Source organism: Hippocampus zosterae, chromosome 2, assembly GCF_025434085.1.
Source record: "Hippocampus zosterae strain Florida chromosome 2, ASM2543408v3, whole genome shotgun sequence".
NCBI classification, from domain to species: domain Eukaryota; kingdom Metazoa; phylum Chordata; class Actinopteri; order Syngnathiformes; family Syngnathidae; genus Hippocampus; species Hippocampus zosterae.
In genome coordinates, this window is record NC_067452.1 from 37,701,644 (window position 1) to 37,728,993 (window position 27,350).

Consider the following 27,350-nt stretch of genomic DNA (forward strand, 5'->3'; position numbering starts at 1 on the left):
ACAGTTCCCAGGGCTGCATGCAAATCAGATTCCCTATCCTTATCACTCTTTTCGTTTTTTTCCGAAAAGTCAATCTCCTGCTTCATTCTTATCAAAGTTAGAGTTAAGTCGTTTTTTTCGTTGTTTTTGTTATTGTGCTTTATATGGAGGCTCAGTCTCTGGCTATGTTCAACAATAAACAGGCTCTGCGCACAACACAATTCCTTGTGGATTGGGATAATAACACACTTCAGGTAGGTCCGCTTATTTATTTTTGGTTTGGCTGTGGTGTTAGCAGAGTTTCAAACCCTCACACAAATACATCTATTTTTTTAATGCAGGACTATCCAGCAAAAGTCGGAGTTGTTTTAGAATAATCCATCAATTGAGCCGAAAGGCCCCGTTTGGCACATTTCCGTCTTACATTATTATTTTCTGATTGGTTTGAGTGTTTTAGTCAAAATTAACATGATACTTTTTGTTTGTTGTAACATTTGTCAGTAGCATAACGATCACAAAATTGAACGTTTGATTATCATTTTAATTAACACGGTGATGTTATTCTTCGGCCACATCCCAAAATACGGCTAAATCACTGACTTGACTTTGTTGTGCCGCCCTTGCGTCATTTTGTTTCACTGTCGAAGTCTTAATAAAACGAAAGAACACCTTTGTCAAATTCAATAAAATCGTTCACATGACCTTTCAGATAATTGAATAAATGTATAATTAATTGCTTTACATTTGGGAGTGTATACTTTTTACCCATACAGTACTCATGGGGAGCAGAGTGTGTGGTTGTGTATTGTCTAAGTTGCCATGGGGGCCGTAACCCAGGAGGACAGACAATTTGACATCTATCTGCATTTGCGCTGCAAAGTTACGCAATTTCTTGTGGACAGAAATCAGCGTACAGAAAAAAACAATATAAAGAAAAAAAATCGAAATCCAGACGCGTAGGGTCTGGGCCTCTCCTTTTTGTTTTTAGACGAGCAAAATGAAAACAGAATCAACAACAAACGCACCTTCGACGCACTTGTTGTTGTCTTATCTCGGACTCTAGGCGGGAGACTCGATCTGCAACTAGTTAGTTCTGTTATTGAAATATTACGGACATTTATTATGTTGTTTTAAAAATGTCGATATTTACCCTGCCAAACATAAAATAGGATATCTCTTGCTTGTCAGAAATCGAACTGTGTCTGTTGTGTGTGTATCATTGTGAAAATGTGTGTGTGTGATATGTATATATACAGTATGTAATATATATAAATATCTCACACAACACGCAAACATCTTTCTAAATATGGTTGCTTTGGTAACCACTATCGGATCACCTCGTTCAGGTGCGAACCATTTTGGAGGAGCTTGTGATGCTGAGCCTTCTCTCACTGATGAGTTGGCTGGTCGAGGCACGCCCAGGCCCTCCTGACACCCTCAAACTACATTGGTTCCATCGCACGCGTGCGCATGCGCGCGTGTGCGTGTGGGCGCGTGCGTGTAGTTTCTTGCCGGTCTGCGTGCGGGCGGGCGTCTGTGTGCGCGCGTATAATGCAAGAGGTAGTCGTAATGTGAACAATATGTCCAAAAAAATAATGTGTGTGTGTGTGTGTGTGTGTGTGTGTGTGTGTGTGCGCGCGCGCGCGTGTGTGTGCGCGTGCTTGCTTCACAGAGTGATCTGCCCTTCGCCAGACTACCCAACCTCCAAAATGTCCCAGGCCTCACTGAATGAAGAAGGAGGCACCTTTGAGAACTTGTGGAGCTCCCTGTGAGTTTTAACACAAACGTAGTATTTTTAATTTGGATTGAGTGAGATGCATACAATTTCAGACCATGAGTGTTTTCAAATATAAAATGTAATTTCCTCACCAAAATGATGCACCATGAACTCTGTTCGTGCACTGATTGTTGAGTTCCTGAAGTCAACAGACTATAACATGGGCAGTAATATCCATCCATCCATCCATCCATCCATCCGTCCATCCGTTTTCTAATCCACTTATCCAATCACGGGTGTGCTGGGGCCTCTCCCAGTTGCGTTCAGGCAGTAGGCAACCCTGAATTGTTTGCCAGCCAATCGCAGGGCTGTGCGGTAGCATTCACAACAAATTTTGGGGGCGGGGAGAAGATATTCTGAGGAGCAAGGCCACCATCTATATATATTAAGTTAAGATATCCTTTATTCGTCCCACACTGGGGAAATTTACAGCCTCCAGCAGCAATAATGTATGTAGAAAGAAAGGAGAAAAAAAAATCTATATATATATATATATATATATATATATATATTGCGCGTCGTCCCGCACGCGGTCTGTCCTTCCGTCTGTCCCTTTTCAAAACGTACCTACTTCACCGCGCCGCCACTGCGCCGCTCAGGCAGTGGCTCACTACGATCGCGCGGGCATCTTAGCGAAAAAATGTTGTCTACCCACAAGCATTGCAATGAAATTGTTAGTTAGTTAGTAGAGCTAAACATCTCTTTATTTTCGCGATAAGCAATGAAGATGAACAAAAAGTTGAACCAAGCAACAACACTTTTGTGGGCCGAAGGCCCACCTTACCAGCCTTCCGCAGGAACTAGCTGATGAGCCGCCCGGAGGGCGGCGAACCAGCAAGTCTATTATAAATATGAAATTAACACCATGAGGTTATGCTTTGTCCATGAACTCAACACAGAAGAGATTGTCTTTACAAAGATAACAATGCTCAGTTTTGATGGAGCAAGGTATTATTTTCATAGTTGCAACATTGAGACGAATGTTTGATTCCTTCTAGCTGTTAACTGCTCTGCCTTACAGTGCTATGCAGCATATTATTTCTTCAGGTTGATGATCAAAAGAGTGTCCTCTTCTCCGGCTTTCTCAGCCTATTTGGAGGTTTCGATTTTTTTTTTAAACAAAATTATTAGGGGGCGGCCCGGTAGTCCAGTGGTTAGCACGTCGGCTTCACAGTGCAGAGGTACCGGGTTCGATTCCAGCTCCGGCCTCCCTGTGTGGAGTTTGCATGTTCTCCCCGGGCCTGCGTGGGTTTTCTCCGGGTGCTCCGGTTTCCTCCCACATTCCAAAAACATGCGTGGCAGGCTGATTGAACACTCTAAATTGTCCCTAGTTGTCAATGTGAGTGCGAATGGTTGTTCATTTCTGTGTGCCCTGCAATTGGCTGGCAACCGATTCAGGGTGTCCCCCGCCTACTGCCCGAAGACAGCTGGGATAGCCTCCAGCACCCCCCGCAACCCTAGTGAGGATCAAGCGGCTCGGAAGTTGAATGAAAATTATTAGGTGAGCCAGCCATAGGTTGTCTCTGAGATGTTAGCCAAAGGGTATCTCTGAGGTAATAATAATCTTCTTGGTTAAAGATTGAAAGAACAGTACGTATTCTCCTTTGACATTTCCAACTAAAGTTATCAAGTCTACTGACTTTAATTTCATCACGTTGTCGGTTGTGCCTACAGGGAGCCCGACAGTACCTATTATGAGCTCCCCCCAGGAGATGAGCGTCCAGTACCTTCTACAAGTACTTCGGGGAACCGCAGCAGTACTGCTGAAGTTTCCATGGACGTCTACCACATGAGGGACATGAATGACAATGTAATGGTAGGAACATATTCTCGATTTTTTCCCCCCCTTTTTGATTGTGACCATGCATTCCACAGTTCGCAACCACACCACATCATTTTTCAAAATGTATCCTCCCACTTTTCCCTCCAGTGTTCCCTCCAAAATGCTTTCCCTCTCTTTGTGCGGCATTTTCCCTCTCCCTGTGTCCCCACTGAGATTCCTTAGGGACTGAGGAGTGGTTTTGTGTGTGTCGGGGCAGGGCTAATTAACGACAGAGCCAGAATACCCTTGTCAAATCACCAAAGAGCCACCTGATGTGTGTTTATTCCAATGTCACAAACGCAGATCTCGTGAGTCAGAGATTGCAGTTTAACAAAGGCCGTGACATTGATGGAGAAGGCTTGATTGTCAATGTCAATGTCAAACAAATAGAATTGGTTGATAGACATGACCACATCATTATCTTTCTTCTCATATGGAAGTTCACATGTATTGGTCTGATCGAATCTTTTAGTAGGCAAGTCTGGGCCTGCCTGGCGAGTTAATGAATACTCATGACAGATAAAAAAGGGGGTGTGGCTAGTGTTTGTTGTTGCAATGCTAGTTGTGGAGGTCCATTCAGGTGAGAGATGCAGGCGATGTGACATCCTCGGCCGAAAATGACATTCACTTGATTCCAGCACTATGTAGACTCTTACGGGAACGTGACCTAATTTTTTCCGGATTGCTAAAATGCTGTGTGTGCAGGTAGGTGGGAAAAAAATATATAAATGTGAACATAAATGTCAACAAAATGGTTCGGCATGGTGGGGTAGCACGTCGGCCTCACTGATCTGCGGTTGTTGTTAGAATCGGGGCTCCAGCTTTCCTGTGTGGATGTTGCATGTTATTCTTGTGCTCGCTTGGGTTTTCGCTGGGTACACTCTATTCGACTTTATTTTCTCCCACATTCCAAAAACATGCTTGCTAGGTTCAGTGAAAAATACAATTTTTCCATAGCTGTGAATGTTGAATGGTTTTTAAATTTCATTTAATTGGTGAGAACATTTTTATTAATCACCAAAAATGTATCTTTGTCCCTCCATCTATTTGAAGGAGTATAATGTTTGATTTTTTTTTTCACCTTTTATCATAATTTCAGGTGTTGGGTGATTATTGTCTTATTCTGTAGCAAAAATGATGCTTACCATTTTACTCTAATTTAATATCAAGTATCACACACAATCCATTCTGATATATTTTTCATTGCATTCTGCAGCACAGCTCAAGTTTCCTGACTTGTTTTCGCATGAATGTATTTCATAGCATCATCTGCGTACACTTGTGTGAAAACGTCAGGAAAAAACCGCCAGAAGATCATTCATATAAAAACTAAACAATGCCGGCCCCATAATGGAGCCTTGTGGCACACCCACCGTACTGTCTAAAAAAAGAGGACATCCTGTCCTTAATTCTTGTACAATATACAGTATTCTTTAAATATGATTTACACCATTGTAATGTTATACCTGAAGTATTATGAAATGATCACTTTGTGAACAGGAAATTTTGGTTTACATGTTATTACAGTTATAATGGGTTAATTACAAATATCGCTTTTTCCATCTATCTATGCCAGCGATGTACTGGTGAGTAACAAGCAAAACAATGAAATCCTCTTCCATAAGGTGCCAGAAGGTTCAGTAAACCTGTGCATCCACTTGCTGCCATACATATAACAGAATAAGTCTGCCTGTGAGTTATAATTTGCTAATAAACAGTTCCATATTCCTCACTAAGTCACTTTATTTTAACTTGAGATAGTATCATCATTAATTCAATATTTATACTTTTTGTGACATTATAATGGCCAATTCTAATATAAAATGATTGCCTTGACTCAATAAAGATTGGGGAACACTGAGATATATAGCATGCTAACTTATTACTGCTGCTTTTTGTATGTAGTCTACATTAATTTTGATCTTTGCATAATATTACCAGCAGGGGGCAGAACACTTCCCACTTGAATGCCCCCACTTCCCTTGAACTCTGAATCTCCTTTAATATCCGTTCGGCTCTGATAGGTTTCCATAAACTCACGTCACTTTTTTTGTGATGTCATATGTTGGTGATGTTTGCTAACATTCGCAAAAGCAAAAAGCAGGACATCAGCAGGGGTCAAGGGAGTCATCAGTCTATTGTGTGCTTCACTCATCTTGAGTTCTGCCGTGGATGGCCTGCCGACATTTCTAAACATTTTTAACCTTTCAAGGCTCATCTCCGAATGGCATCCAGTAAAACGACTGCCCATATAGGGGACGGCACACATTGTTAAAGCTTGAACTCACAAGCACACCCATACGCACGGACACACACTTGCTCACACAACAGCGTCGCAGGTCGTGGCTCTGTTTCAACTTGTTGCCGATCGAATGAAGTTCTCGAGACCAAACACACCTGTGAGCAGATGCGCTTGCGTGATTGGTGTGCGCGGTTGCATGTTCGTGTTTTCACACATATCCGTCTGGCTGACATCGTCGCCTCGGACCACAAAGGTGGATTTAAAAGGCTGTAAACAATCGGATGTTATTGTCTAGTGACGTGTTCAATGAGCATGGTGGTGGCAAGCCATATTGTTTTTAAAGCCACTTTGAAGGTTATTAAATGTCCATGAAAAATAATGAAGTTAATCATTTTCGCCAGCGATTGACTGAGTAACCCCCCCAACTGCCCAATGGCTACGATAGCCTCCAGCACACCTGCGACCCTCGTGAGCATAAAGCAGTTCAGATAATGATGCATGGAAATCAAATATGAACATTTCACTGCTGAAAATTGCTACATTCATTTAGCATCGCAGCGTGTACATCAAATCTATTACTATGCAACGCAGTTCAGAAACATAAAATTATGAAATGACTCTCTGTCTGGCAAACATAAGATAAGATAAGATATCCTTTATTCGTCCCACACTGGGGAAATTTACAGCCTCCAGCAGCAAGAATGTATGTAGAAAGGAGGAAGAGAAAAAAAAAACAACAAACATCTTTCAATTAAATACAATATGAACACAAATGGATAAATCGCAGTACTATTTACAATTTCTCTTCACATCATTTAATTATTATTATTATTATGATTGTTATTTTTTATTCATCAGCCTGTACATCATGTATTTGTCATTTTAAAGCTAACCTTTTTGACACTGGTTCTTCATAGGAGTTTGTGTGAATGGTGAGCATATGTGCACCGCTTGTCCTAACGTTTGAGTCAATGTATAGATCCACATATCCACGTGTGCATACACACTCACACGATACAGTTTGCAAAAAGTCCGGAACATTGACCCGTCTCTTTGCTTTCATCTGATAAACCACGGCGGGGGAACATAATGGACTTGACATATTCCTCTATGCGCGTGTCTCCCAATTTTGGCTTTGTCTCGTTGAAAACAGCCAAACAAAAACATATCTGCTTTTCATTCATTCATTCATTCATTCATTCATTCATTCATTCATTCATTCATTCATTCATTCATTCATTCATTCATTCATTCATTCATTCATTCATTCATTCATTCATCTTCCGAGCCGGTTGATCCTCACTAGGGTCGCGGGGGGTGCTGGAGCCTATCCCAGCCGTCTTCGGGCAGTAGGCGGGGGACACCCTGAATCGGTTGCCAGCCAATCGCAGGGCACACCGAAACGAACAACCATCCGCTCTCACACTCACACCTAGGGACAATTTAGAGTGTTCAATCAGCCTGCCACGCATGTTTTTGGAATGTGGGAGGAAACCGGAGCACCCGGAGAAAACCCGCGCAGGCCCGGGGAGAACATGCAAACTCCACACAGGGAGGCCGGAGCTGGAATCGAACCCGGTACCTCTGCACTGTGAAGCCCACGTGCTAACCACTGGACTACCGGGCCGCCCCCTCTGCTTTTCAATCTGTGTTAAAAATAAAAATAAAACAATTTTAAAAAAGCTTCCCATGCTCTGTTAAATAATTGGATCTTGACCTCGGTTAATATCACGTCTTTAAAGTGTCAAAGTCTGTTCATTCGTGTCTGTGTAAAGATACACATGAGCATACACTATGTGTGTCAAAATTCTTTCTCTCTCTCTCTCTCTCTCTCTCTCTCTCTCTCTCTCTCTCTCTCTCACACACACACACTCACATACACATGCCCAGACAGTGTTGACTTAGCTCAGGCCTTCGCAAAGTGTTTTGCGGCATGCGTGTACATGTGTCCCAGCATTGCAGTCTATGTCCAGGCACGCCATAATTAGAATGCTGTACCGTTTTTTTTTTTTTTAAGGTTCCCATCCCTATTTCCCTCTCTCCTCTCCCTCGTCTCTGTCTATTTCTCTCTCACTCTACACACACACACTACCTCACCTTTGTCCTGCATATATGTGTGTGTGTGTGTGTGTGTGTGTGTGTGTGTGTATGTGAAAGAAAGAGCAAAAGAGAGAGACCGAGGGCGAGCTGTGTGTCCACTGATGCGCACCTCACTTGAACTCTTGCTTTGTGCAATTGCCCTGCACTCACTTTGCTCTATTTGGGACGTCTCTGACCGAAGTGTTAACACATGTGGCTCAAACTTTAGAGGATGTACTACGTGAAAAAGAAGGTAAAGATTGCTGCAATCATATTTCTCGTATGAGTTGACAACGGTTTGCATTGGAAAGTATGTTTTTGATGTTCAAAATGTTTGTATCGGGACTACGATCTGATTTTTTATTGAATTTGAATCGCTCCAGTGGCTTATTGCTTCTCTTGCAACTTAATGCCACATTGATTTTTTTTTTTTTTTTATAGACAGAAATTGATTGAAGGAGCACAAGGTGCACCGATAGGCTTGTGTTTTTTTTTTTCTGAAGACTGTCCTAAGAGCAATAAATAAATATGGATCATGCGTAAAAAAAAATTTGAAGAGTTGCATGACTTTGTGTAGCGCTCGAAAAAGGGGGCCTGATGCCTCGTGTTGACTCCGACAAGCGTGTCGCCGCACACGCGCAACAACTCTTCCTTCTCGTCAAACGCGGCAAAGAGGACAAGAGGGAGGTTGCGGGTAATTAGAGAGCGCGGATTACACTGGTGATTTACAAGTAAACCCACATAGCCCCAAGGTGGCTCCTGTGTGGTCAGGCTGCAAGGACAACTGACACACACGCATGCACACACACACACACACACACACACACACACACACACACACACACACACACACACATGATCAAGTAACAAAATACACATTTAGAACATAAACGCCAATATTTACCAAGTTCGGAGAGTTTTTGAGGAAAAATTAAGTGTCTGATAATACTGATCCGCAACCATGTCTAAATGATGCGACGTAAACAGAGAACAATGAATACAGTCATCTGGAATGTTGTGAAAGTTCATTCATCTTCCGTACCGCTTGATCCTCACTAGGGTCGCGGGGGGTGCTGGAGCCCATCCCAGCCGTCTCCGGGCAGTAGGCGGGGGACACCCTGAATCGGTTGCCAGCCAATCGCAGGGCACACAGAGACGAACAACCATTCGCACTCACACTCACACCTAGGGACAATTTGGAGTGTTCAATCAGCCTGCCAAGCATGTTTTTGGAATGTGGGAGGAAACCGGAGTACCCGGAGAAAACCCACGCGGGCCCGGGGAGAACATGCAAACTCCACACAGGGAGGCCGGAGCTGGAATCGAACCCGGTACCTCTGCACTGTGAAACCGACGTGCTAACCACTGGACTACCGGGCCGCCCCTGTTGTGAAAGTTGTCCCAATGAAATATGAATCAACTGTTTACAAAGTTCATGGCAAGGGTAAAGAAGTTCTTGGATTGCCTGCTGTTTAAATGTGAGTTGTTCGATAGCACCTACCGGAGGGAAGGAGCAGGAAAAGGTGGGGTCCTATTGGGGGGTGAGTCCAAGAGGATTAGGTGGGGTGGGAGGGAGTGCCAATTTTGTCAAAGTGTTCATTTTTTTAGGAAGATCAATTCTAAGTGTAAACCTTCCCGGACAGTTGCACACTGTATTAAGTTGTGACGTCCTCAACCAAGTCCGGTTGCCTTGATTCAGCCTTTGATGATGATGACCGTATCCTAGATGACCGAGAATTAAGAAATTAAGAAAACCTTTATTAGTCTCGCAATGGAGAAATTCCAGATTCACAGCAGCAAAGTTATGAAAGGAAGAAGTAGAACAACAAAAAAATAGGAGCTGCTGGAAAGGCAGCCACTCTCGCGGCGCCATTTTGAAGTCAAAAATAACAAAAATAACACAAGACAACACATAGGACAGAGACAGTCGTGCAATCTTCACCACTTTTCCGCATACACTTTGTTGTCTGAAGCAGTTCTAGATGAAAGAGGAGAGGATCAAAGTGTCCTTTCACCAGTGGATCAGAGACATCATGCTGAAAAATGTGCACACGTCTGCTACAAGCAAAGTTTTGAAAGCAAACACGAAGCTGTAGCGTCCATTGACGAAAAGAGATTAGTTCACTTCTCCTGTCCCACATAATCCGCTTCAAACTCCAAGCCGCGACTCCCACATAGTTGAATGTAATCCGAACCCCCCCACACCCCCCCCCCCCCGCGTGAGTCCGAGCCGCCGTCTCTCCAGCATCTCGATACCTGCGTCCCTGCCTCCGTCTCTCTCCTCCCTCTTCACCTCCTCCTCTGCTCTTCTCTCACCCAGTCCCAGTACAACTTGCTCAGCAGCAGCAGCAGCATGGACAGTCTGGGGAGCAGGGCCAGGCCCGCCAGCCCATACAGCTCCGAGAACGCTTCTTCGGCCGTGCCCGCCCCTTCGCCCTACTCCCAGCCCAACTCCACCTTCGAGGGCCTGTCGCCTGCCCCGGCCATCCCCTCCAATACTGACTACCCGGGACCCCACGCCTTCCAGTTGTCCTTTCAACAGTCCAGCACTGCCAAGTCGGCCACGTGGACGGTAAGTAACTGCGTTCTTGATAAGCTTGCGTACGGACTCTTCATTCATTCTTTTTTTTTTTTTTTTTTTTTTTTTTACCCACAAAAATGCGCGCTAAGACATCCGGACACAGTTACAAACGCTCAAGCCAGCGCATGTGCAGGCCTGCCCTGTGCAAGGGAGACTAATGGACCATCCACTGATTCATCTTATTCTCTATTCTCTTCTTTTCAAGTTAAATCTAAAGTAACCAATTTCTTCTCTGGACTTTCTATTGTTTTTTTTTTTACTGCAAGGAGCACATGGTTCAATGTTCTTAGCATTTTTAAAAAAATTATATTGCATCTTTCATTCATAGGCAACATCATTGTTCAATTTCCTTTAGAGGCTCGTTGTGAGTATGTACATTGTATAGTGGTAAATGTATAATCACCTCATAGTATTTATGTTTTTTTTATTCCAACAAACTGGATTTGAAATCAGGAGTCATGGAAAATAGTGACAACCAAATATAAAAAACGGCAAAGTAAAATTAACTTTATATGTTCGGAATGGATATGGTGGTGCTGGGGTGTTTAATATCTGCAAAGAGTATAAAAGCGACTTGGTTACAGATTGTCTGCCCAAATGAAAAGAAGAAATCATTTTTCCAAGAACACATGAAGTAAGCGTCTTTATGTGCTTCTGTGCCGCCCCCCCCCCCCGAAAAAAACAAACAAACAACTATTTGGCCAGTGGGATCTGGCCCTCAGCCCTTGAGTTTCATCCCTCAAATCTGCACTAATCGTAAAAAAATACAAAAAAAATGAATTAGTAAATGGGCGGCCCGGTAGTCCAGTGGTTAGCACGTCGGCTTCACAGTGCAGAGGTACTGGGTTCGATTCCAGCTCCGGCCTCCCTGTGTGGAGTTTGCGTGTTCTCCCCGGGCCTGCGTGGGTTTTCTCCGGGTGCTCCGGTTTCCTCCCACATTCCAAAAATATGCGTGGCAGGCTGATTGAACAATCTAAATTGTCCCTAGGTGTGAGTGTGAGCGTGGATGGTTGTTCGTCTCTGTGTGCCCTGCGATTGGCTGGCAACCGATTCAGGGTGTCCCGCGCCTCCTGCCAGAAGACAGCTGGGATAGGCTCCAGCACCCCCCGCGACCCTAGTGAGGATCAAGCAGTTAGGAAGATGAATGAATGAATGAATTAGTAAATAACAAGCACACATCACTTTACATGTCATGAACATTTACCCGAACTTAAATCAAGTCAAGTCAACAGTATTTCTCGAGCACTTTCAAACAGCCATCGCTGCATACAAAGTGCTGTACATGGAGCGATTTAACATACACAATAAACAGTAAGACGAATCGGTAATAAAGGCGGTAGAAAGCACCAAGCAGTAAAATCAAGAACAAATCTAAGTCATGCTGAGTCGAACGCCAAAGAATACAAGTGAGTGAGTGAAATCAACCACACTGCAAGTCACCTGTTTTACCTGGCCCTTTGTCCCTCTGCTTTTTGTCCCAAAACTAGAAGAGGGCCCCCGTTGGGGATCGTGTAAATAGATTTATACCCCCTTCTCCACACACACACACACACACCGACACAGACCCCCGTTCCCATAAACTCTGCGGAAAGGTGTCACCTGCGCCTGACACACATGAGACCTTCTGAAAAAAAGAGAAATGGGATACAAGTTGCACTTCCATCACTCCGCGTGTGTTCAAACGTGTCTGTTTGTGGGACTCCTCCATGACCATGTTTGCTGGAGGCAACCATGCACGGTGAGCTTCTTCACGCAGCTCTCAGTGATGTAAGAAGATCCCAAAGAGTGTGACCTTTAACCTGCTGCTTTTATTCTGCTGTCTCTTTCTTCCTCCGGCTTTAACCCACTTAACCCTGTCAGCTCAAGTGCTAAGAGTTTCATTGTAGTCTGTTATAAGAAAAAACATCAACAACAACAACAAGAACACAAAAATGATTATTTGACTTGATCTAACTTTCTTGTCTGGGGCAGGTGTCTTTTTTTACATTTGAAAGCGCAGCAATATTTTTGTATTTTGACTCTCAAACTATCGCACCGTCGTGAGAAAAATTGGTTGCAACCTGTTTTATGAGATGCCTAGTCATCTGCTCTTCAATTTAGCTGATCTTCCTGTCATACGATGATGTCATTCTTTGAGATCTTCCAGTAATCCTGACAATCAAATCAACAAAGTGATCCTTTAAAAATAACAACATCCGAATCTGTTTCTTCGGGCTTTTTCACCCATGTGCAACAAAAATCTCAATTTATCAACATTGGTTTGCAAGTGCTGCGTGAATGATTTGGTTGGTTTCATCAGCGAGGACAGAAGTTTTAAGATGTGTGACTCCTGAGGGTTTTAAACCACTTAAGATTTGTTTATTGAGGAGTGAGCATGAGTGAAGATAATATCGTTGAGGTATCTGAATACTGCGATTGGCTGGTGACCTGTTCAGGGTGTCCCCCGCGTACTGCCCGATGACGACTGGGAGAGGCTCCAGCACCCCCCACCCCCTCCCGCGACCCTAGTGAGGATAAGATAAGATAAGATAAGATATCCTTTATTCGTCCCACAATGGGGAAATTTACAGCCTCCAGCAGCATGAATGTATGTAGAAAGAAGACAGGAGAAAGAGAAAAAAAACCAACAACAAACATCTTTCAATTAAATACAATATGAACACAAATGGATCAATCGCAGTACTATTTACAATTTTTCCTTCACATCATTTAATTATTATTATTATTATGATTGTTATTTTTATTCAGCAGCCTGACAGCAGTCGGTAGGAACGAGCGTCGGTATCTCTCCTTCTTGCAGCGCGGGTGTAACAGTCTCTGGCTGAAGGAGCTACCAAGTGCTGTCAGGGCGGGCTGGAGGGGGTGGGAGGGACTGGCCATCATAGCTTTTAGCTTAGTTAGCATCCTTCTGTTGCCCACCTCCTCCAGAGTGTCAAGGGAGCAACCCAGGACAGAACTGGCCTTCCTGACCAGTCGCTCCAGTCTCTTTCTGTCCCGGGCCGGGATGAAGCGGTTCGGAAAATGGATGGATGGACGGTATCCGAATAAGAAATGAAGTGTCAGCGAGGAAACCGTTCCTAACTTTTACTCTTGTTACGATGACTTAGTCCATCTGCACATGTATGGGAAGCTGCTCGGACGGGTGTTAAGTTGGGACTGGTTGTTTTTTTCCCAACTTGGGTCATGAAGTGATTTAAGCAAAAACGTGGATAAGGTTTGCTGAGCGTTTGGAGACTGCAGGCCGTATTTTCATGCCCAGTGCAAGTCCTGCACAAAGTCAAGTCAAGTCAAGTCAAGAGTATTTCTCGAGCACTTTCAAACAGCCATCGCTGCATACAAAGTGCTGTACATGGAGCGATTTAACATTGTGTGCGATTGTGTGTACTGACGAGACAAGCAACGACTCATTCTTCTTTTTGTCATTTCGGGTAGTCTGGACTACCCTATGCCAACATGCTGCCTCTCACAGGACTATCTTGGTACTACAACAGACACCTGATGATTTTTAGGGGTGCCTGTTGTAGTACCAACAAGTTTAGGGCTCCTTTCGAGAGCCTGTCCGAGATGGGATTTATGCAACACAGGATTTTAAGGGGAGCCAAAAACTCATATATTGTAAAATACTCAAGTCAAGTCAAGTCAAGAGTATTTCCAGAGCACTTTCAAACAGCCATCGCTCAATACAAAGTGCTATACATGGAGCGATTTAACATACACAATAAACAGTAAGACGAATCCGTAATAAAGGCGGTAGAAAGCACCAAACAGTAAAATCAAGAACAAATCTAAGTGCAGTCGAACTGTGCGTGTGGGTGCGCTTTTTTTTTTCTTTTGGTATTTTCGTAGATTGGGGTCATAGGAAAATGGCCATTTGCGCTTTGTGGGAGTGAATATGGCCGACTTGACTCCTCTCGAAGCTCCTCCGCCTCTTTGCACCTGCCCGCTGCCTCAGGTCTGTGGAGCAGATGCTAATGACTCAGCATGAGACTCGGTTTTAGTTTTACTCTTGGTGCTTTTTTTACTGTCTTTGTTATTCATTTATTACTTGATCATTTGTTGTTGTAAGACTTATTTTTGTCCCATGCATAGCGATTTGTATGCAGCGGTGGTTGTTTTTGAAGTGCTCTATAAATAGAGTTGAATTGAGTTGATTCCTGGCCAGTTGAAGCGCCCCACCCCTCCCCCCACTATAAATTCAGCGCAGGAGAGGCACGCGGCCGGCATGGCGCAAGCGGAAACGGACTCGCTCACTTGGGTCCATGTCGGTGTACGCAAATTGCGTTGCTAACAAGGGTGTAAAACTCAGTTTTTTGTCATGTCCCACATAGTTTGGAGGACCATGATGACTGTGAGCTGTAAATGTATGATCACCTCAAATTATCACATACGGTATACACAAGTTGATGGAGAACGAGTTTTGAAATCAGAAGCCTTAATTGTTCCACTATTTTTCAATTTATTTTAAACGGGGGGGGGGGTAAAAAAAAATCTCGCAATATCTTAAACCTCTAGGCGTTAAAAGTGAAGACAATTAACAAGAAAAATGAAGTCGACACGGGCGGCGCTGTGGGGACTGGTTAGCACGTCCGCCTCACAGTGCAGAGGTGCAGGGTTCAATTTCGGCTCCGGCCTTCTTGTGTGGAGTTTGCATCTTCTCCCCGTGCCTGCGTGGGTTTTCTCCGGGTACTCCGATTTCCTCCCACATTCTAAAACCATGCATGTCAGGTTAATGGAACACTCTGGATTGTCCCTAGGTGCAATTGTGAGCGTGAATGGTTTTTCGTCCATGCGTGGCCTACGATTAGCTGGCGACAGGTTCAGGGTGTCCCCCGCCTACTGCCCGATGACGAGTGGAATAGGCTTCAGCATCCCCGCAACCCTTGTAAGGACAAGCGAATTCGAAAACGGATGGATGACGTTGACACACATGATTTGCCTTTGCAGGCGACGAAACATGTCGCAGGCCGACTCTGGCCCCTGGGCCTTGAGTTTGACACCTCTGATTTATAAGGACCAGCAACAGGATCTCCACTTGAGGAAGATGTAAAGTTGGCTGCTGTAAAGTGGGCGCCGAGAGACTGTGCTTCCTGGTGAGCTTATGTCCCATCAGATGAAAATAGGGCCCCGCTTGTCCACTTTTCTTGTTAGTCAGCTCAGAGACTGATGCAAAGCTTAGTTTGCAACCGAGAAGAGGCCACATTTTCTCGTTCTAATTTGCAGCCTCCCCTGCCTCATAAGCTCTTTCTCCTTCTTGACTCTTGTAAGCCGACTCCACATTCAGTACCTTACAAGTTGCCAAGCACCACCATGCATGGAATGATATACAGGGTGTCCATAAAGTCTCTTTACCATTTCAGAAATTTATTAAAAATTATTAAAAATGGGGCGGCCTGGTAGTCCAGTGGTTTGCACGTCGGCTTCACAGTGCAGAGGTACCGGGTTTGATTCCAGCTCCGGCCTCCCTGTGTGGAGCTTGCATGTTCTCCCCGGGCCTGCGTGGGTTTTCTCCGGGTGCTCCGGTTTCCTCCCACATTCCAAAAAACATGCATGGCAGGCACTCTAAATTGTCCCTAGGTGTGAATGTGAGCGTGGGTGGTTGTTCGTCTCTGTGTGCCCTGCGATTGGCTGGCAACTGATTCAGGGTGTCCCCCGCCTACTGCCCGAAGACGGCCGGGATAGGCTCCAGCACCCCCGCGACCCTGGTGAGGATTAAGCGGTCCGGAAAATGGATGGATGGGATGGATGGTATTAAAAATGCGATTGATTAGATATTTTATTCAGATTTGTTCTATTGTATTAAAGTATCTTTGGGGGGGGGGGGGGGGTTAACCTCTTTTAATACACTTCTACATGGGCACCATTAGTTGCACGAACCACATCAAGATGATATTCGATTTCTTGCCATGTTCGCTGTAGCATCGCTTCATCAATTGTGGAAATGGCATCAGTAATCCTTTGCTTTAGATCAGTAATGTCCCTTATCTTTGTTCGATACACGATATCTTTATTAAAAGAGGTAAAAAAAAAACTTTAATAAACGCTGAATACAATAGAACAAATCTGAATATAGAAATAAATATAAATAAAATATCTGCAGAGGTACCGGGTTCGATTCCAGCTCCGGCCTCCCTGTGTGGAGTTTGCATGTTCTCCCCGGGCCTGCGTGGGTTTTCTCCGGGTGCTCCGGTTTCCTCCCACATTCCAAAAAACATGCATGGCAGGCTGATTGAACACTCTAACTTGTCCCTAGGTGTGAGTGTGAGTGCGAATGGTTGTTCGTCTCTGTGTGCCCTGTGATTGGCTGGAAACCGATTCAGGGTGTCCCCCGCCTACTGCCCCAAAACGGCTGGGATAGGCTCCAGCAACCCCCGCGACCCTAGTGAGGATCAAGCGGCTCGGAAGATGAATGAATGAATAAAATATCTATACAATTGCATTTTTAATAATTTTTTTAAATGGTAAAGAGATTTTATGGACACCCTGTATAACTCCCTTGTTTCCCCTATAAGTAATGATGATAAAGTATGCGTCTTTTGTGTACAGTATGCATATGTGTGTGTGTGTGTGTGTGGGAGGGGAGGGGGTTGGCGGCGGTTGTGTGTGTGAGTGTGTGTGTTGGGGGGATGGTGGGGGGTTGTGATGTGTTGAGGGGTATCTGCTCCAGCATGTATCGCAAGGCGACCTGTCAGTAGTTGCTTTTCCCGGCTATTAGCTTCTCTGTGTTCTGCTGCAGGTCCCAACATGCCCCTGCAACGCATCTCCTTTATTTTCACCGTCCATCATCTGCGATGTGAAAATCACTGCTCACGCTCTTGTGAAAATTTTGATAAAATATCATGACTCGTTTGGCTGTTCATCAACAACGTGCATAAAACATTTGAACCGCAAATTGCCAATTATAACATTTGGCCTCAAAACTCTTTAATTTTTGTGGATGGAAAAAAAAACAGAACGGTTTATGTATTGACATAAATCATTTTTAATGATTGATAAAATATGCATTTCTATGAGGTGTTTAAGATCAACGTGACAATAGAAATTTGTGGAATCAGGTGATTTCGCATCGGGCAAGCTGTTTCTTGTGCATACGGATGGCGATCAAGCAATTATCACCCTCTTTCCAGAGGCCTGTCAGGACCTGCCTCCAATGGACGTAGTGTGGCGACATCCACTACATACATCCGCTTCCAATCGACAGAACATCTTTTGACCGAGATACAAATGAAGTGTTAGATTTGATGATTTTTTTTTTCTCCATTTCTTTTCACTCTCCCTCTCCTGTCAGTAACGTCCTTGTCTTTGCCCCTGAGCTGAAGTCGATCCATCACTCCTCTTCTGTTGTCTCATCTTCTTTTTCCTTTTTATTAAAGTGGCTCTTCACTTTCAAGTTTGATGCAGGCTATTTCACGTGTTGTTTGGTGTATGCGAACACCAGTCAGGATGGCGGACAAGTCGAGACATCTCCAAAGGCATCTGAATACTGGAAGATTGAGTTTAAAAAAAAAACGGAACTTTTTCATGCACATGAAGATGCCCTATCACACGGTGCATTCAGAATAAAATTTGGATATTATGTCAACTCTTCACAAGCAGGAAAGCAAAATTATAATCTTCTTGTGGCCACGGCATACAAATACAGGAACAACATTTCCGTTTGGTGCATATATAATAATCTACCTCACCGTCCATTATCTTTAAGCGTTTGTCCTCATTAGGGAGCCTATCCTAGCTAAAAGTAATCATCATCATCATCATCATCATCATCATCATTGCTGAAGGTGGAGTTTTTGAAACGTGTCAGGACAGGCTGGGGGGGCTGTTTCGTAGTACGCAGGCATTTTCATTGCCCCTAGTCCTAGTGTATGACCGCGTGTGTGTGTTGTGAAAAAAAAAAAGAGAGGTAGGGGCGGGGGGGGGGGGCAACTGAGGGTGTAGTGTGTGTTTCTAAGGGCTTAGTGAAAACGTCACAAAAAGCCAAATAAAATAAGATAAGATAAGATAAGATAAGATAAGATAAGATATCCTTTATTTGTCCCACACTGGGGAAATTTACAGCCTCCAGCAGCAAGAATGTATGTAGAAAGGAGAAAGAGAAAAAAAAAACAACAAACATCTTTCAATTAAATACAATATGAACACAATGGATAAATCACAGTACTATTTACAATTTTCCTTCACATCATTTAATTATTATTATTACTGTATTATGATTGTTATTTTTGCCAAGAAAGAACCCACTTTTTCGCAAATGAGCGCATGGCAGTCGTGTTTGTAGACGGTCATTGCGCGTCATCTCATCAAATGCCTTCCACCTGACCGTCTCAGAATGTCCTGAAAAAATCTATTAAAAAAAAAAACAACAACACACTTGTTCATAGGAAAAATCCAAAATGTTAGGTCTCTACTGTCAATATATTTCTTATGCTAAATCGTTGAGTGTAGTGTCGTTTAGACTGTTTTCGGAAAACTGTCTCAAGTGTAGCCTTCGAAATTTCCAGTCAATATCTGTGACAAATAGCCTCTAGATTTGAAATGCCAAGCACGGAGCTCAAGTACCGAAAATGGGAAGAATCGTCACGCTAAATTTGGCTTGTCAATGTGAATAAATTGCAGAATGTGAAGACTTCTATGACTTGAGCCTCTATGTCTGTCGTTAGGTTGAATAATCTGCAAAATATGGTCTCTGAGTTGATATATTAAGGCTCCAAAAGTAAATGCTTATTCACTGTGATGAGAATGAAGAGCCAGATTTTTAAAAAAAAAACCTGCAATATCAGGTCCAAATTTATTTTCTTTGCAAGTTCAAATTCTTTTTCAAAATTGTACGGGTGTTTTGCTCACCACGTGCACTCTTTCCTCCCCTAGTACTCCCCGCTGCTGAAGAAGCTCTACTGCCAGATTGCCAAGACGTGTCCCATCCAGATCAAGCTGTCCTCTTCCCCTCCCCACGGGAGCATCATCCGAGCGATGCCGGTCTACAAGAAGGCCGAGCATGTGACAGAAGTGGTCAAGCGTTGCCCCAACCACGAGCTGGGCCGAGAGTTCAACGATGGTACGGCCACCCGGTCCGACGAACTGTACTACGGCTTTCGCTGCCTTTCACAAAATGTGTATCTGCGGTGATTCCAAAATGTTGCTGTTGCTCCCGCGAGATGCAATTCAGATACAAGAAACTGAATTCATGCGTCACTCTGATGCTTAAAAATGTCACGGGCTGGTTATTCAGGCCAAGCAGCACCATCCAGCCATCTCGTCCGAGTGGAGGGGAACAACCTCTGCCAGTACATGGATGATCCTATAACCGGCCGCCAGAGTGTCTTCGTTCCCTATGAGACTCCACAGGTGCGTGTGTGCTTCTTCAACAAGAATGTACAGTAATCCCTCATTTATCGCGGTTAATGGGGACCAAAACCACATGAGATAAATGAAAATCTGCAAAGTAGCGAACCCCCCCCCTCCTATAGGTCTATGTACATGTACTTTAAATGAGTATAAATAATATTTATAAGGCCAAATTTCCAAAGGCCAAAAATCATATCCATGCATGTTTGTAGTAATTAACTTGCTATATACTAATATATTTAAACATGTATAAGTTAGGTTAGGTTACTGTATGAATAATGAAATACAGGCAACACATACATGTAGTACTGTATATGTTGCTCTATGTGACTCACTGTTGTTTTGCTGACTTTCTCTGCCTCTCGTGGAGCTTTTGCGGACTTTTTGCGGCATTTTCACATTTTCTGTTTTTTCATGAATATGTTTGAAAAAAATCCGTAATGCACCGAGGCCGTAATAAACGAACCGCGAAATAGTGAGGGATCACAGAACGTATGAATAACGTGCTAAGAAGAAGCCATTTGAGGATGCTATGCTAACTTCAGGATGTTGTGCATTGTTTTATTTGTACCCACAATAGCATTATGTAGCACATCTTCATTCATCATCTCGATGTTGGAGTTCAATACAAGCCTTGGGATAATCCACATTTCATTGGATTTGTATTTCCACACAAAATAACTCATCCAAATGATTTTTTTTGTTCTTGAGCCGATGACCAAATCAAAAGCATGGGCTCGACAACACTGCCCTCTAACGGTGGCCGTGTCAAATTGACATTTGATTGCGTGAAAGAAATTGCTCGTGGACGTCGAAATCTCATTGTGATTTCCACAATATAAAAAGCGGCGCAGGACGCTTTGATTTGTTATGACATGTTGCAGGTGGGGACAGAGTTCACCACCATCTTGTACAACTTCATGTGCAACAGCAGCTGTGTGGGCGGCATGAACAGGAGACCGATCCTAATCATTATTACGTTGGAATCGAGAGAGTGAGTCATCCTTTCATTCACGTCAGCACAATTGCAATTCTTTTTTTAGTATCAACGAGCTGATCTTTGCAAGCAAGGATTTCATTTGCCTATTTCATGGAATATAAGATAAGATAAGATATCCTTTATTCGTCCCACACTGGGGAAATTTACAGCCTCCAGCAGCAAGAACTATAACATAATAATATAACATATTGTATTCATTATAAATGACAATGGACCACCACCATATGCGGGCCGATGAATAGCAAAACTCTGCATATAATTGATGCCGATTGAAAAATACATTGGGGGGAAAAAAATATCGATTTTTTTTTAACACCCAAATTTTTCAGTATGCGGGGCTCAAAAATGTTGACAATGTCATGAAGTATGTTTGGTATACTATAGTCGAGATCAACTACGTCTATTTTTGTAGTGGACAAGTGTTAGGTCGAAGGTCATTTGAAGGCCGTATATGTGCGTGTCCTGGCCGAGACCGCAAAGCAGATGAGGACCACTTCAGGGAACAGCAAGTCTTGAATGATACCGTGGCAAAGAATGGCAGTGCCAATAAGCGCAGTAAGTTATTGTTATGATCATCCCATTGTCATTGTTGGTGGTTGAACTAACGAGACTGTTGAATGTGTTAAAATGATTCGACGCCTCTCTCATCTGCAGATTTCAAACAGAGCCCGCCAAATATTTCCAGCCCAAATGTTAACCTTAGGAAGCGGCGACATGGGGATGAAGAGATTTACTATATTCCTGTAAGTGCTTTATTTATAACTCAGAACCAACCATCCACGGGAGAAATTTGGTATATTACCATAAGGAAACAAAATGGAAAGTGGCTCAATATGTAGTTCAAAATAAGAACACATCTGAATGTAAAAATAACAGCATTTCTGAGAATAAAAGTGAATGCAGTACAAAAACTGTTTTGTACTGTAAATCATAATTTGCGATTTTCAGGCAGCCTCTTGTTGTGTTTATTGACAGGTACAACAACATGTAAAAGCGCTCCAAAGCCTAAACTATTCAAGTTCATTAAATTCAAAGGAAAGAGAATCGGAAAATGAATGAATGAATAAATTCAAAAGGACAACAAATCGTCGGTTGTGTCAGCCGTATTTGTTTTACCGGTTCAAATTACATTGAGACCGATTCATTCGTTCCTTTCCCAGTGAAGTCAGATCAATTCAGTCAAAATTGATTTTTGAACTTGGTTTTCGTTCCACCCCTCTCCGCTTTCACATAATGTAAGTTTCTTTGTTCCTATATCTTGGCCAGCGACATACTCTATAAGCTACATGTGGAACATATTAAATGCTCTTCCACTAGATGGCAGAAGATACACTTAGCCTTTGTTTCTACTGGTTGCCATTCAAACAGAAAAATAGCTTTGTGCTCAACGAAATACAACAATACAACGAACCTTACACTGCGTTAGTCAATCTGTGAGTATATCGAGACAAGGTCATGTTATTTAAGTATATAAAAATTTTGTGACATTTTTGCTTCATGGTGTACTTTTTTTAAAAGTAAAATATATGCCTAGCCTCAATAAAGCTTGGGAAATGCTATCCATCAAACGAATGGATGTTTTGCACAGTGGTGTAAAATACTCAGCAGGAAATCCATTAAAAAAAAAAAAGACTGACAGCATATCTGACGTTCCTGACAAATATGTTTCGGTCACACTTGACCTGTGTGCGCAGGTTCGGGGTCGGGATAATTTTGAGCTGCTGATGAAGATTAAAGACAGTTTGGAACTGGTGGAGCTTGTTCCTCAGCCACTTGTGGACTCCTACAGGCAACAAACACAACAACAGCTGCTACATAGACCGTAAGTCACCGTGATGCACACACGCTGTACACAACAAAGTTGACAGACACTAGTGCGCATGCTACTGCAAAGACACGGCTTGCTTATGTCAAAGCTAGGCAGACATTACTCTTATCCAACGGGGGAATTTTGTCTCCAGGAGCCACATAGCATCTCCCTCCTCTCCATTGTCAAATATGAACAAGCATCACCCGCATGGAGGTCTCGGTAAATCCCAGACAGCCAACCACCTGGTGGGGACACAGCCCCAGCACCACCCCACTAGCCACACCTCCATGGCACATATGAGTGAGTATGATTTAAGGTCATGATACACGATGTCAGGGATGGATAATTTACGGAAAATGCTGCAGGCGGCCACAATTTTTCATCTGTGTTCCTGGGGGGCACATGAGTCTTGGCGCTTCCTTACCAGATGTATGACAGAGATGCTATAAATCAGAACAAAATAAGTGCATCCCAAGTGCTCTTTATACATTTCATCCATCCATCCATTTTCTTATCCTCACAAGGGTCACAGGGGTGTGACGGAGCCTTTCCATTGGGCAGTGGGCGGGGGGCACCCTGAACCGGTTGCCAGCCAATCGCAGAGCACACACAGACAAACAACCAAGTAGAGACACGTTCGCCATGTAAATACCCTAATCCGTTTGAGGCCCCCCAAAGTTCAGATATAAATGTTTTCTAAAGCATAAAAATCCATTGAAATATGTAACAAATAGATTATTGCACAATAAATGAGAGTTGTGCATCATGAAAAAAAAACAAAGAATGAAAATGGTGATCATTTAACTTTTAACTGCGCCCTCATCATTTTTTTTACCCTCTTTAGTCCATGTTCTCCCTCAGAAGTGGTTTTTGCCTGGCGTTTTGTAAAGAACCGATCCAAGGATGTTTGCATTTGTTGCCTTTTAACAATCATTCGAAAATGTCCAAGGCAAACAACAGCATAGTGAGCGATCACCCGATACGTAAAACTATCGGAACGCTCATGGCCCTAGGAGCAAATGATTCGGATGCTACATAGACACGTATGTTACATACGTGTCTATTAATATCTATTCTATTTCATGTCTTTCAATCTATTCTAATTCTATCTATTAATTTCTCTACACACATTCGGTCGAGGTCCCTCTTAGCCAATGGGATGCCAGGAAGGTGCTAGGTAATGGCCAATGGCAGAGCAGCTATAACTATGTTGCGTTCAGGAAACTCGGAGCTTCGAGAAGCTAACCATACTGTATTTTTACCTTTCGTATCTTGAAATTGATTTCATAACGACAGGCAATATTTTCCTGTTGAGGTGTTTCGTAACTTGAAAATTTCGTATGAGGCGACATTCGTAAGTATATTTACCACTGTAATGTGCGATGATATTTTCGCGTTCATCGATTTGTCATTGTGGCTTGACTTCTCTTCCAGGTCACAACGTGCTCAACAGCCACCACATGCAGTCAAACGGTGACATTAACGGTGGCCACAGCAGTCAGACTTTAGGGTCTGCTTCACATTGCAGCCCACCCCCTCCGTATAACCCTGACCCCAACCTTGTCAGGTACCTCACCCTCCAATGACACTTCTCAATTTCCCTGTGTAAGACAATTTAATTGATTTAACAACTGATCTATGCCACGCCCGTGTCTTCCAAAACGGCCACTTTTGCTCATGCTCGTGTTTGTGCAGAAGTGATAAAAATTGTCGTTCTGACTTTGAATAGTTTTGCAGACACATTATAGTACATCGGGACTACCGGTTTCATTGATGGGCTACTCAAGAGTTTTACGAAGTCGAGGGAAAGAAAAAAAAGACGTTTGGGTAAATCCGTCAAGCTGAGAGATGTGTTTGGTGGACAATGGCCCTGTACTGTGTAAGTGTGTGTGTCAATGCACCGAGAACTTTGTTGTTCTTCGCTGTTCAAAAGACATTTACAAAGAAACAGTCAAGCCTTTCTTGAAATAGTTCAAATCAGATACGTTAGTCGTTAGGGAAGCCTTTCTTGAGTCCAACCGTGCAGCCAAGCTGCAAATTTCATGTCAATGCAGTTGTCATGTGGTTGATTAATCGTTGTGTGTACTACCAAAGACCTGCTGGCGTTGCACATTTTTTAAAATGTTGTAAATTCTGTTTTATTTGAGACTTTTGTTGATTTTATTTTGTGAAATTGTGTTTGAATGCACTCATTTTTTTACGACCCGTGGACTTTTGAGCTTTTGTAACTTTTCATGCAAACCATTTTTACATCACTGTATCTTGTTCATATACTTTTATATTTTATGTATTTATAATAAAGAATCTTCACCAAAGCAAGAATGGCCTAATGAATCATTCATATTTAAGTGTGTTTTTGTTTTCGCATTGTCCATATTTGTTACGGTTTTCATTTGAGACCTGTTTTGGCGAGATCAGTATTAAACTATTTCAACAGTGCTGCTTTTTTTTTCTGAATCCCCTTCCAGCTTTCTAACCAGCCTGGGCTGCCAAAACTTCATTGAATACTTCACTTCTCAAGGCCTGCAAACTATCTACCATCTCCAGACACTCTCCGTGGAGGTAACAATTCTGTAGCGCCTCATTATTTCCTTGTTGAACTAAGAAATTGTCCACCACGAGTAGAGTTTGTTCGAGTATAGTGACGTGTGTCCCGATCTTGGTGGCTTTTGCCACTTGTTTCTGCCAGACCCTGAAAGCCACAGTCATGTATGTCCTCCGAGAGAAAAGGGCCGAGCGAGGGAATAAGGGGATGACCCCACACAAAAAAAAGAAAGCACGATAGGAATCTCAACCATGTTTATTTCTACAATTTGAAATCACAACGTTCTCCCCGGGCCTGCGTGGGTTTTCTCCGGGTGCTCCGGTTTCCTCCCACATTCCAAAAACATGCTTGGCAGGCTGATTGAACACTCTAAATTGTCCCTAGGTGTGAGTGTGAGTGCGAATGGTTGTTCGTCTCTGTGTGCCCTGCGATTGGCTGGCAACCGATTCAGGGTGTCCCCCGCCTACTGCCCGAAGACAGCTGGGATAGGCTCCAGCACCCCCCGCGACCCGAGTGAGGATCAAGCGGCTCGGAAGATGAATGAATGAATGAATGAATGAATGAATGAACATTCCTCTCGATGGAAAAAAAAATGAATCCGTTTTCTTACCCAAAGCACCATCTGCAGGATCTCGTTGAACACGGAATACACTTTTATTTGTCTTCCGCTTCTTTTATCCCATTTCCGCTATCTTCCTGCTCGTCTCCAGGAATTAGGCGCACTGAAGATCCCGGAGCACACTCGCGTTGCCATCTGGCGAGGACTCCAGGACATGAAACAAAGCTCTTCCCTCCAGATGCCCGCCTCCGCACACCACCACGACTACCACGGCCAACAGCTTCTACGCTCCAGCAGCAACATGGCCGCCATCGGGGCCGCCGGCGGGGAGTTGCAACGTCAACGCGTCATGGAGGCCGTGCACTTTCGCGTCCGCCACACCATTACCATACCCAACAGGTCAGGCGTTGTGGGGACGACGGGGATGTCGGCGGCGACCGACGAATGGGCGGACTTTGGTTTCGACATGCCCGACTGCAAGGTGGCACGCAGCAAGCACTCGATAAAAGAGGAGTTCATGGAAAGAGATGTTCGCTGAGCCCACGGAGCAGTCCCTGCTGGATTTTTGCCAATGTTATCAGCAACAGGCTATTCAAAGACTGCTACCACAGTACAGATCAGTGACGATGTGATTAGACTAATCGCTATTGCTGTGTTAAATTGTTCTTGGTATGTATTTGTACTGTGAAAAATATTCTCCCTTGCTGAAAAAACTTTGCATACCAATTGAGAACATGCTGAAACAGTATTATATCTGAACATCAGATATGAAATCTGAGTGACGTTTAGTTCATCGTTGAATGGCGTCCCTGTTGACCACGACACCAGACGAAGAGAGTCGCCTTTTAGTCCTTCCTCTTATGCAAAACCTTGCTGGGCAAGGTCCTCCTCATGTTCATGCTTGTTGAGTGTCTTCTCAGAATCTTTATGACACTTGTTTGCGAATATTTAACTGCAACATTCCAGTTTTCTTTCATGACATCATGCTCAAATTATGATGGCGTACGCGATCATCATATGAATTTGATTTTTATTTTGTTTGGTAACACTAAGTGTGTTGCATTTTTGTTGTTGTTGTGCATACATTTAACTCGCAAACTGGACAAAGGAGGAGCACTTTAATGCTTTTAAAGTCAAACTTTCAATTTTGTGTCAAACGTGCGTGTGATCAGTATTATGATGTATATAGTAACAGTTTTGGTAGTCTTATTTCTGTCAGTGTAAAGATTACTCAAAGGTGTGCCCATCCATCTAATGCTGTTAATTGTTCAATGTTTTCTATGATTAAGTTAAATGTTTTTCTTAAGCGTAGGTGATGATGTACTGCAATCGTGTCCCATGTAATGTTTCTCCCCCCCAAAAGCAACTTGTTTGTTTAGTTTTTGAGTGCCATTAAAACTGGTCGTGGAAAAATGAGTCTTAACTATGTCATTAAATTGATTAGATGTGTGATTATCCATTAGTAGTTTGCTTGCTCTCTGGTCTAGTGTTGAGTTTATGTTTAAACAGTGCATGTTACAGTGGATTAAACCTAGTGGTCAACATGGTGCAGTTGATGCTCCAGAAAAGCACATGTAAATGATATCCCTTAAGAATTTTTATTTTTGAATAGGC

General features: G+C 43.3%; 1 protein-coding gene across 2 annotated transcripts; it reads left to right on the forward strand.

The window, feature by feature from the left end:
• Positions 1-1,604: 1,604 nt before the first annotated feature.
• On the forward strand, positions 1,605-27,198 carry tp73 (tumor protein p73). Of its 2 annotated transcripts, XM_052059211.1 has the most exons (13): positions 1,605-1,747; positions 3,431-3,572; positions 10,220-10,471; positions 19,346-19,532; positions 19,707-19,822; positions 20,707-20,816; positions 21,235-21,377; positions 21,477-21,565; positions 22,517-22,644; positions 22,784-22,932; positions 24,067-24,199; positions 25,101-25,194; positions 25,888-27,198. In XM_052059211.1, the coding sequence occupies exons 1-13, from the start codon at positions 1,689-1,691 to the stop codon at positions 26,272-26,274; spliced, it is 1,989 nt and encodes a 662-aa protein (XP_051915171.1). In that variant the 5' UTR covers positions 1,605-1,688; the 3' UTR covers positions 26,275-27,198. The 2 variants fall into 2 exon arrangements, with proteins under 2 accessions (XP_051915171.1, XP_051915172.1); XM_052059212.1 differs by lacking the exons at positions 1,605-1,747; positions 3,431-3,572 and adding an exon at positions 7,933-8,152.
• Positions 27,199-27,350: the final 152 nt, after the last annotated feature.

Coding starts and splice junctions, on each gene's coding strand:
- tp73 (XM_052059211.1), top strand. CDS start 1,689: ATGTCCCAGGCCTCACTGAATGAAGAAGGAGGCACCTTTGAGAACTTG. Junction 21,566..22,516: donor AAGAGATTTACTATATTCCT/GTAAGTGCTTTA, acceptor CTGTGTGCGCAG/GTTCGGGGTCGGGATAATTT. Junction 22,933..24,066: donor CACCTCCATGGCACATATGA/GTGAGTATGATT, acceptor CTTCTCTTCCAG/GTCACAACGTGCTCAACAGC.